Genomic DNA, 12,253 nt, shown 5'->3' with positions numbered 1-12,253 from the left:
CATTACCTTCAATGCGTGAAATGACGTCCCTTGATTCCTCTTGGTGGCTTGATACTTGTTAAACTTTCAAAATCTTGGTCTTTATGGAAATTTCGCTCTGGTCCCTTCCTGAGGGACAGGAGCGAATTAGGATATTTTAGAGCAAATCCCTCAATGTGGCGATCCTTGTAACTTTGTGCTTGATGGAGATGCTTCGAAACGTCCTTGGTACCTTGTTCTTCGCCTTGGAGTGTCCTGATCTTGGAGGGACGGCAATATAATCATCATATCGCCCTGGTCCCTTGGAGAGGGACAGGAGCGAATTTGCTCTTGTGGGCCTCATTTCACTTCATCACCTTCGAAAATTATATTCAACGGATTCGCAATGCCTCCTTTCATTCATTCATGCCTTGAGATCGGTTGAAATTTGGCGAGAAAATCATCTACAACAAAAATCGCTCTGGTCCCTTCCTGAGGGACAGGAGCGAACTTAAGCATTTTGGTCCTTTGTTGACGTTTGATAATCTTCAATTTGTCTTCAACGGGTTCGATTGACCTCCTTTCTTGCCTTCGAACATAAAATTTGCTTGATCTTTGCCCAGATCGTACCTTATGAAGAATTTCGCTCTGGTCCTTCAGTGAGGGACAGGAGCGAATTTGACCCTCTAGGCAAAAACTTCATCATTTCATTGTTTTTGATCAAGTCTGGATGCTCTATCATGCTCATTTCGTCCTTCACCATGCCTTTGATGTCTCGATTCGCCTTGGTCCCTTGGAGAGGGACAGGAGCGCTTTTCGCTCTGGACCCTTGGAGAAGGACACGAGCGCAATTTGACTTTTCGCACTCTTTATCAGGATAATTTTAATGGAATATAACATTTAAGTATAAGAAAGAAGAAAGATAGAAGTATACTTTAAGTTATATTCCATATATACTTTCAGGATGTTTGAGAGTGGTTTCAGACCTCCAGGAGTTATATTGCACAATCTAGTTTTTGGAGGTTTTTTCAGTTTCCAGACTTAGTCAAATTTCAGGATCAGGACATTCCAGACTTAGCCAAATTTCAGGATCAGGACCTTGCTCAAGCCGGACTTGTTATCCTGTTGATCTCCCCGACAGTGCTTCAAGTTATATTCATTTGATAAAATGCACCTCTTTGGACCTTTTCACATTGTCAAGACGTTAAAATCTTGCAAGGACAAAGCAAAATTGGATTTGTAGCTCCGGTCCTTCACTGAGGGACAGGAGCGATGTTTCCCCTGGAGGCATTTCTGTGTTCATGAAAATCTTCAATTTATATTCAATGGAAAGATCTCGCCTTTCTCCATCACTTCCAATTCGTAATTCATCTTGACCCTGCAGGAATAGTAAGATATTTGAAAACGAGCTCCCGTCCTTCACTGAGGGATAGGAGCGATTTTGCTCCTACAGGCCAAAATAACATGATTTTTCACATTTTAACACTTCACAAGGCGAAAACAAATCATTTGAGATGCCTAGGATCAAAAATCAAAAATGTCAAAATTTGGTCAAAAATATTCAATTGGACAAAAATTCACATTTCATCTTCAACACTTAGACAAATTTAAGCTCTGCATCAACATTCCAATTGAAAATTAGACCATTCTGGCGAATTCATTTCATTCAAAATTTGCATTCTAGAAAAGGAAATTCAAAAAGCTCTCAAAAGTGACTAGATTTTGGCCCGAAAAGACGGTAATTAGAACCCTAAGGCTTGACCCTAAATCCAAACGACTAACCGACTAACAAAACCCTAGAAAAAGCAAAGCGAAAACGAGCAAAACGAGCAAAAAACATGGGTCCCCATTTGCAATGGGGCGATGTGTGAAAACGTCACAACAGGTAGTCACCAAATACACCAAATAGTTGTCTAAGTCTGAAATCAAAGATTAGCTAAATCTATGAAGTAGCTGAGATCAAAATTTATTAGACAGAGATCCAACAACCGTTAGGAGTTTAGTAAAAGTGGAAGCCATTTTGAAGTGATCCAAGACTTTCATTGTGATTGAGGCAAGGAGTTTTCTAGGGGTAGTTCAATATTTGAGAAAGCTTATCAAATCATATTCCATAGTTGCAATGCTTTATATTCCCTGATGGCAATTGGTAAGTCTTTTATACGTGGTAGAATTCAACAAAAGGCTTGCAACTACTATTTTAGGTAGAGACAAATTTTAATGATTGTGTGTTGGAGGCTCTTTTATTACAACTATGTAAGCTTGTTTGTTGTCATTCAGATTTATTTTGTGGAGCACTTTAGATATATTGCTCACATAATGAATTGTATGTCTTTGTTTGAGCAAAAATTAACTATATCAATTATAAATTAAAAATCATATATCTATATCTACATATATGAAATATGTCTTTGAACGTTTAGTGTTGTGATATAAAAACTCTATTGGTGAGGTAGCCACCAAGGTTCAATCCCCTACTGGGCCATTGAGCTTGTGGGCTTTCTACCTTTGTTGGGTTGTTGAGCTCGTGGGGTTGAACAAGTGTGGGGAATGATGAACCCCCCGAAAATGGACAAAATAACAAACTTTTTCAACATTGATTCCACATTGACTTTGATTTTGTCTCAGACCAACCCTATTTCTAAGCAATTCAGTAATTTCATGCTTTTTCTAGGATTTTGCAAGTTTTTACAATGATTTTTTTCACTTTTTTGCCATTTTTTGGGTTTTTAACATTATTTTAACGTGATTTAAATGAAAAAAAATCTTTGAAAATTGGGTCAACATTTGGTCAACGATTTTTTCATGAATCGGGATTTTTTTGGGGAATAAATCGGCTAGCTCCAGGATTCAAGATTAACCGGGTATAATCGTGATTTTTTGCAGACTATTGCTTCATTGATCCTTTGTATCTGCTATTAATTCTCCCAAATCTGCAGTGATCTCTCTTCACTAAAATGTCTTTCAATTGTTTCCAAATCTGCCTGAATTAGGAGTTTTCATCCATAACTCAGCAATGGAACTTAGGGAGTCTGTGTCTTCTAATTTCAGGCCTTGAGGTGTTTCGTCCTCAGGCAATTGAACCAGAGTCCACACTTAAGATGGAGTAATTAGAAATAAAATGTATTCGAATGATAATGCTTCCCTCTTCCTTTTGATTTCTCTTACATACCTTCTTCATAATGCCCTTTGACTTTTGATAAAATTAAGTTTTAATTATGATTCCATAATATTAATTAATTAAGTGATGCCCTTTACTTTTCTATTTGGTGTCCTCTTTAATCTTCTGAGACAAAGGTCTATGATTACTTTTGTTATTACTTTTTGTTGTCAAATGTCAGGCTGATTTTGATATTGTCTTATTTTTTGTCTCATAGTGACTATTTACAGTTGCATATCATTTCAAAATCCCTTAATAATATTTCTGACCATTTAATTTGAGTTTAATTTTGAGGAAGGGGCATTACACAAACGCCATATGGCATTGGTCCTCTTTTGTTCCTTTTCAAGCAAGGAATTCCTCAAGCCGGTGGAGAATCATGTTTGTGTCTTAATTCATTTCATTCGAGAGGATGCTTTAGTTGTAGGCTCTTACAACTAATGACCATCACATAGGAGTGTAATAGGTGGGGTGAGTCCAAGATAGAGCAAGGGAAGAGGGGGAAGGAGGTGACGGTCAATGATACATCTTGGTTAGGTGTGAGATGCATCACATTTATTATCTTCCATTTTCATCATTATCGGATAACATGATCAAAGTTGCCATCTATGAGGTGGATAGATGGTATTCTTGGTCTAGAGTAAACTTCATTCGTCAAAGCTTTTATTGAACTCAATGGATCCAAGAGTAAGACACTTCAGCATAGGAAACGTTGGTTGGTGGTGACTAAATGGGCCTCGAGGATTGCTGCATACACTTGACATTTGCCTCATCTTGTAGATGTTTAGTTTGTTTACCACAGAGAGGAATCAACTAACATATTGTTATTGTAATGGCCCTTTAAGTGATGACATATGAAATAGGAACATTTAACTTATGAAAATCAATTGCAAGAGACTTCTTTCCTCAATTTCATGATAAATACTTGTAAATACGGGTAATCAACGCAATAATGATTTGATGCACAATGCTTTGCATTCATAATATGATGATGGGAGCTCAATATGAAGGCTATCTCTGATTTAGTAATTAGGTGTATGCAGAATGATCTTTGATCAATAGATAGACATATGTATATGTAATGCAATCAATGGATAATCTCTGCTCTTACTAGTATATATGATGATGTTCATGCAAGATGATTTCTGATCTGCAACTCCACTCTATCGTGATACATTGCTCTCCCTAATTATGAAACTATATGCTCGCAACAATGACCAATGGTTCTATTTCTGATCTAATCTGTGAAGTATGCAATCTGATTATGTCAACGACAAACCTTGGTTTAAGCAGACCCGATACTGGCTACAAAAATACTAGAGCCAGACCAAAATCCTTCCCACCAAGAATAGGAACAAGATATATATCCATTTTTTCCTTCCCTTCTAGAATGGATTTGATATCCATTATATACCTTTGATTGGTAACATCTCTTGGGGCACGTCTCTTCACAATAGATAGGCTCTCTTAAACCCATTGCACCCTTTCTCTAATTAAAGAGTATGTGACCACACCCTATGGATAATAATAATTCTTCAACAAACTCATGAATCGTACATTTCCGTTGTCTTTGACCAAATCGTATTATGGGATTCCGCCTCAACTTATCGTATCACTTCAGAATAATGGTATCAAGTCATTGTTTGCCGATACTATTCCTCATTCCCATTGATTACTCCATAGTATTCAGCGGTTAGAGAAGAGTTGGCAGCAACATAGCTACGATATGTATTATTATTAACGGCAATTCTGAATGCTATCTTTGAGCTCTATGGAAGCCTCTCGTCCCGGTGAATGTGATGTGATGTTACCTTAGGTCTTGAATAGGGACCTGACAGTCTCCCCCTCTTGAATTTGCTTGTCCTCAAGCAATTCTTGTCCTCCTTGTCTTCTTTCTTGGACGAACCTGCACATAGATTAATAGTACCAAACATGTAATCATATAAATCAAAGTAATGATAAATGTTAGAAAAATTACTACTTAGTCTCTATTGCAACTTGGAGGGACTGGCTTCCTTGAGCACTTTGTCCAAACTTGAGATGGACTGGCTTCCTTGAGCCATTCAGTCCACTTGAGGGAGATTGACTTCCTTGAGCAATCTCTATCCAATCTTGAGAGAGTCTGACTTCCTTGAGCCATCTCTGTCTAACTAAAATGGACTGACTTTCTTTGAGTCATCCTTCTTACTAAGGGTGCTGACTTCCTTGAGTCAAGCTGCCCACATTTGGCTTCCTTGAGTCAAGCTGCCCATCTTTGGCTTCTTTGAGCCCTTATTCTTACTGATGGTGCTGACTTCCTTGAGCCAAGCTGCCCACCTTTGGCTTCCTTGAGCCCTTATTCTTAGAGAGGATTGACCTTCTTTGTGTCATAATTCCTCTACATTTCTTTAGTCTTGGAAGGAATGGGGACTTCCCTTGAGCCATTTCTACACCAAGCCTAAGAGACCTACTTGCTCTGCTTGGTGGCTCAGGTTAGCCTTTGTGCCATTCTCATCCTCTTCTTTTGGAAAGTTGGAAAGTCTATTTTGAGCCATTTCTACACCAAGCCTAAGAGACTTACTTGCTCTACTTGGCGGCTCTGGTTAGCCTTCCACATTCTAACTTTCCTCTTTCTATTATTTGGGAAAGAATGGGGTCTTTATTGAGCTATTACTACATCAATCATCTACTTGGCGGCCCTTAGCTTAACCTTCATTCTCTCTTCCTTCTTTATTGCTAACCTCCTTACAATGTCCCCTTAGGGATCTGCCTTAGCTTAGTCCTTGATAAATTTCTCTAGGTTGTATACTTGAAAATTATGACAATGTTATTAATTGTTGCTGCTCCACTGAACCTTTAGATTAGAGTAAAACGGATTCTTCACAAATGAGCTGTCATTTTCATTTCTTCTCTGCATTGTTTTTTTCTTTCAGTCTACTCAAAATTCTTTCATATGTCTACTCGAAAATTATTCGTGACTCAGACCATAGAATCTTCAGAAAGCTTTCACAAATCTACTCTATTCTTTCAAAAAATTTGCCTTTGAAGGATCCTCTATTATATAGTCCTTTTATAAATTTGCTTGTCTATACAAGATAACTCCTTTTTTTTTTTTCCATAAATCATTTTATGCAAATCTGCCTTGAATGTATATACTATTCTTATAAATCTGTCATGGTCATATATATTTTTTCCTCATACAAGACTGCTGGTGCATATGAGATTTGTTTGTTTTACTTCAAATCATACATATTACTTCACAATTCATACTTCATTTTATATCTTTATTCTTCAATTTAGTTTTATCTTAGTTTTCATATGTCTAAGATTTCTTTTTATATTAACGTACATCTTTTCTCCAGATCTGCTCTCCATATTCTTTTTCTCTTTTTTTTTTTTTTTGGGAAGAATGCAATGTATTAGATCATTGTATACGATAGGAATTCTCTCTGCAAGAATGCTTCTATACGTTGTTGTCTTGTCGTGAAAATATTGTTGTTGCCCTGTGCAAAATTACGGAAGCGATGTAGGAATTCTCGATTTGTTAATAATTTCGTACGATTTCCGTACAAGTAGTTTCTTTTTCTTCAATATAGAGTTGATCTTTATTTTTGGATTTTGAGACTTTTTGTTAGGTTTTATGGTCGATCTTTAGAGTGTTAATTCCTTTACAGGCTAGCAGGATTATGCTCTGATACCACTGTAATGTCCCTTTAAGTGATGACATATGAAATAGGAACATTTAACTTATGAAAATCAATTGCAAGAGACTTCTTTCCTCAATTTCATGATAAATACTTGTAAATTTGGGTAATCAACGCGATAATGATTTGATGCACAATGCTTTGCATTCATAATATGATGATGGGAGCTCAATATGAAGGCTATCTCTGATTTAGTAATTAGGTGTATGCAGAATGATCTTTGATCAATAGATAGACATATGTATATGCAATGCAATCAATGGATTATCTCTGCTCTTACTAGTATATTTGATGATGTTCATGCAAGATGATTTCTGATCTGCAACTCCGCTATATCGTGATACATTGCTCTCCATAATTATGAAACTATATGCCTGCAACAATGACCAATGGTTCTATTTCTGATCTAATCTGTGAAGTATGCAATCTGATTATGTCAACGACAAACCTTGGTTTAAGTGGACCCAATACTGGATACAAAATACTAGAGCCAGACCAAAATCCTTCCCACCAAGAATAGGAACAAGATATATATCCATTTTTTCCTTCCCTTCTAGAGGATTTGATATCCATTATATACCTTTGATTGGTAACATCTCTTGGGGCACGTCTCTTCACAATAGGTAGGCTCTCTTAAACCCATTGCACCCTTTCTCTAATTAAAGAGTATGTGACCACACCCTATGGATAATAATAATTCTTCAACAAACTCATGAATCGTACATTTCCGTTGTCTTTGACCAAATTGTATTATGGGATTCCGCCTCAACTTATCGTATTACTTCAGAATAATGGTATCAAGTCATTGTTTGCCGATCTCTATCTCTGCATACTATCCCTCCTTCCCATTGATTACTCCATAGTAGTCAGCGGTTAGAGAAGAGTTGGCAGCAACATAGCTACGATATGTATTATTATTAACGGCAATTCTGAATGCTATCTTTGAGCTCTATGGAAGCCTCTCGTCCCAGTGAATGTGATGTGATGTTAGCTTAGGTCTTGAATGGGAACATGACAGTTTGTCTCGTAGTGACTATTTACAGTTGCATATCATTTCAAAATCCCTTAATAATATTTCTGACTATTTAATCTGAGTTTAATTTTGAGGAAGGGGCATTACACAAACGCCATATGGCATTGGTCCTCTTTTGTTCCTTTTCAAGCAAGGAATTCCTCAAGCCGGTGGAGAATCATGTTTGTGTCTTAATTCATTTCATTTGAGAGGATGCTTTAGTTGTAGGCGCTTGCAACTAATGACCATCACATAGGAGTGTAATAGGTGGGGTGAGTCCAAGATAGAGCAAGGGAAGAGGGGGAAGGAGGTGACGGTCAATGATACATCTTGGTTAGGTGTGAGATGCATTACATTTATTATCTTCCGTTTTCATCATTATCGGATAACATGATCAAAGTTGCCATCTATTTGGTGGATAGATGGTATTCTTGGTCTAGAGTAAACTTCATTTGTCAAAGCTTTTATTGAACTCAATGGATCCAAGAGTAAGACACTTCAGCATAGGAAAAGTTGGTTGGTGGTGACTAAATGGGCCTCGAGGATTGCTGCATACACTTGACATTTGCCTCATCTTGTAGATTTTTAATTTGTTTACCACAGAGAGGAATTGACTAACATAAAGTGTTATCCACTTTCCTAAGAAAAACAAATTTACCCTTTGGAGAGCAGAGAAGCTTGTTGTTGTATACAGTAGTGCCTTTTGTTTGATTGATTGCAAAAAACCAAAGTACAAGGAGAATCAGGCAGCACAATTGGATGTTGAGCTTGAGGAGTTGAAGAAGATTGCTGAAGACTAGGATGTGTGGTCAGGATTAGTTGGAGTTTCTGTGCATGTGGAAGTTGAGTCTACTAGTTCTAGTGATGAGGAGCAGTTCCTGAGATTTTCATCTACTCTTTTGTATCTTAATTTTTGAGCTTGTTGCTCATTGTGTTTAAGCATTTCTTGTTTTGGCATTTTGATGTTTGTCCCATGTGACTCCTAGCATGGATTATCGGATCAATGGATTGTCATTGCAAATTCAGCAAATTGTATTTACTTTAAAAAAAATCTTCTTTTAGTCTAAGTTAGTTTAATTTTTATTTACTTTGTATCAAAGAAATTCAAATATAAATATTCATACATTATTTCAATAGACATCACCATGCTGATGTCCAGCCAACTCCAGAATCTGGAATTCTTTTTAACCATTCTTTAAACTGCATCCCCGTGTTCCTGAAACTTGGGGAGACACTGGATATCATAGTTATTGTTCCCAACAATAATGTTAGACAAGGTTTGGTCATATTTCTGATCAGCATTAGAGATGAAAACTTCAGTGTCTAGATATTGTTTAACTGCCTATGAATCAGAAACTAACTATTACCTGCGGAAAATTGTTATATTTATCTAGCAATGAATTACGGCTGAGAAGATTAGAACTGTTCAGCATAACATGATTTACTATAAAATGCTTGCTCGTGGAATTTTTACTTTTTTATAATATTAAAAAATTAATAAATAATTAATAGTCCAGTCCAAATAACTATAGCATAACTCTTGGTAAATTCTTACTTTTTCAATTGTTAATATTTATAATTCTTTCCATCAATTTTTTTGGGTGTATAAATATTAGAACTCATATATTAGTTGTATTCTTAAAATATTTTGAAAACTCTTTCTACTCATTCAGGTCACTAAAATGATTTTCTTATACTCGCTTAAGCCGCTACTGTAACTTGTAGGATAAAACATGGAATAGTTTTGTCCACGACATATTAATCCCAGGCCAAAAAAGTTTTATGCTGATAGGGACTAGGCTTCCAAAATTACACAACTAGGGCTGCTTGTTTGCCTATGCTTTTGATTTTTGATTTTGATTATGTCTCAGTTGGGGCCCAAATGCTTGCCAAGGTTTTTGATTTGCTTCTGATGACAGGACTGGAAGACAGAGAAATATAAAGAAATCATACGATCTGGAGAAGTAAGTTGCCAATTTCTCAATTTTCTGCCATCAACATCCTTATCAACGAGCCAAATTTTTATATAGGATGCCAAAAAAATAATCTGAAATATATCTTTGGTTATACCAGATAAAACCGAGGCCAGGGGTATTGCAGTTAATGGATGAAGGCAGAGCTTCTGTATGACACTTGTCATTTATTTTTTATTGCAAACATCTCTCTGAATCAAGGCAGACTGACTGTGCAACTTATTTTATTTATTAACTGTTATATATGGAAATGCTGCTGAAATGGGAATCACATTTACTACTAGTAGTTGTAAGACGGTACATTAATCTGCAGTCCAATGACAGCAATGGGCAACAAACATATCCCAAATTCAGGCTTCAGCTAACTAGGAATTTTGGCTTTCTGCATTTCCTTTTGTTTTGTGATGTAGGGAGTTAAGCTGGCGGTTTGTTCTGCAGCTACAAAAAGCTCAGTAGTACTGTGTCTCGAAAGTCTACTTGGGCTGGTACTAATTTAAGACTCTAAAAGTATGTAGGTTACACATAACTTATTGATTTCCTGAGCTCTAGCATGCAGTCTGACGTTTCAAAGTCTTCATAATGCACAGGAGCGTTTTCAACAGCTAGATTGTTTTCTTGCAGGTCTCTTTCCACTATCTGGTTCCATCAGTGGCAATTCAATAATAATATCTCTGGTTTATTAAGTTATTTAATAAAATACGGGACCTATTTGATATTGAAGGAAAATCATTCAGATTCGCTGATCAATATGCATGCTAATCAATTTCTATCTTTGAGTGGATGTTAACAGAATTCCATATTATAGTTGTTATGCATGTGAATTGATGTTTGCTGATTTTGTGTATTGATTCTAAGTTTGATGCTTCAATATTTACTGGTAGGTGATGATGTACAAACAAAAAAGCCTGCACCTACAATTTACTTAGAAGCTGCCAAAGTAAGTCATCTTCAAAAAATCATGTCTAACCAAGTTTTCAGAATAAGCCTGTCATGTATTTGATCGTGTCTTGAATTTGGATGTATATTACATAAGATTTTTGCTAGATCAAGACTTGAACTTTCTTAATCTTGTTCCCCTCCAGAGATTGGGAGTTTCAGTCAAAAACTGTCTTGTTATAGAGGACAGTGTCATTGGTCTACAGGTATGGAACTCATCAGGATAGTGATAATCCCCAAATCGAATTTGTTTTGACTAACTTGGCAATGCGAATGAATATTCTGGTTATTATTTTGGGTTGCCTCAAATATGTTGTCAGTTTTGTAACAAGAAATATTGATTCATTTTTATTTATCAGGCAGCAGTAGGAGCAGGAATGGCGTGTGTCATATCGTACACCTCTTCAACAAAGGATCAGGTCTGCTCCAGTCATTTTAATTTTTCCTCTTTTGAAGTATATGTTTATGAAAGCTGTGCAAAGAAAAAACATCAGACGGCTGAATTTGGTTCAAAATTCTTACCAATGTAGGATTTTGCATCTGCAAAAGCAATCTACCCTGATATGGGAAATGTGCAGTAAGTTTCCGTAGTGTTAAACTTCATTCTTACTTAACAAGTTCATAATTCCTTCAAATAGATGAGAATCACTGTGTACTTTGGCTATCAGTAAATAATTAACATACAGGATTTATGTTGCAATCAATTCATCAATTTTTTTTCTGTAAATTGTTCTTGTGCAGTTTGGAAGACGTCAAAGCACTGCTTCAAGACACTGTCATTGCCTCATAATAATGATTGATGAAAATTCAACGAAGCTTTTATATAGCTTGTTCTAATTTAAGAATGCATTAAAAGTTTGAATGATTACAGAAAAAAAAACTAGTTTTTTTCATTCCATGATAAGATTTCATCCAGGGCTTAAAATTACTGGACACTGTTGGTGGGAGACAAATTCCTGAGGAAAAGGTTCGAAACATTTGCATCTCATTGTTGAAATTATGAAGGAAAAAGGACTATTACAGCAACATAATTTTCCTGCTATCAAAATTTTGAAATGAATGTGCAAAATCCTTGGTTTGGAAGGATTAAATCCACCCTTATTCAGCGCGGAACTTATGCTACAGCAAATAGATTCACTTGGCAGTCATATAACTGAAAAATGAGGAACTTTTAAATTTTGTTCCATGGGGACCCGTCCCCAGCCCTCAAATCCCCAACCCCAACCCCAATGGTGTTTTAGGTAGGCCAAAAATTTAAATCATCAAAACATTTCTGAAACGTGTTGCAGAAATAGGGAATGCCGTGGGAACGTTTGGCCATGGCCGAGACAGCTTGGGACATTTGGCTGTCCTGACTGTCTTGGAGATGACCAGATGTCCCTGATGGCAAGGCAAATCTTTACAATGCTTAAAAAAGAAAATCATTTATAACATTAAAGACTGTCAAATATCATGATTCAGATGCATAGCAAGTGATGTAAGGCATATACCAGTAACGCTAACAGCAATGATTTGGATTTCTGATTTCATTGTT

The 12,253-nt window shown here is 36.4% G+C and overlaps 1 protein-coding gene across 1 annotated transcript in view; it reads left to right on the top strand.

Annotated features, from left to right (window-relative positions):
• The window catches only part of LOC131064870 (haloacid dehalogenase-like hydrolase domain-containing protein At4g39970), a 59,914-nt gene extending 48,019 nt beyond the window's left edge, over positions 1-11,895 (top strand). Inside the window, exons 3-11 of the mRNA XM_057999169.2 lie at positions 9,730-9,774; positions 9,884-9,934; positions 10,194-10,268; positions 10,371-10,404; positions 10,665-10,720; positions 10,866-10,925; positions 11,079-11,138; positions 11,250-11,296; positions 11,461-11,895. Coding sequence (XP_057855152.1) covers positions 9,730-9,774; positions 9,884-9,934; positions 10,194-10,268; positions 10,371-10,404; positions 10,665-10,720; positions 10,866-10,925; positions 11,079-11,138; positions 11,250-11,296; positions 11,461-11,509 — 477 coding nt within the window. The 3' untranslated portion in view covers positions 11,510-11,895. The remainder of the gene's footprint in view (positions 1-9,729; positions 9,775-9,883; positions 9,935-10,193; positions 10,269-10,370; positions 10,405-10,664; positions 10,721-10,865; positions 10,926-11,078; positions 11,139-11,249; positions 11,297-11,460) is intronic.
• Positions 11,896-12,253: the final 358 nt, after the last annotated feature.

Source organism: Cryptomeria japonica, chromosome 5 (genome assembly GCF_030272615.1).
Source record: "Cryptomeria japonica chromosome 5, Sugi_1.0, whole genome shotgun sequence".
Lineage (NCBI taxonomy): Eukaryota > Viridiplantae > Streptophyta > Pinopsida > Cupressales > Cupressaceae > Cryptomeria > Cryptomeria japonica.
This window is presented reverse-complemented; position numbering and strand designations above follow the sequence as displayed.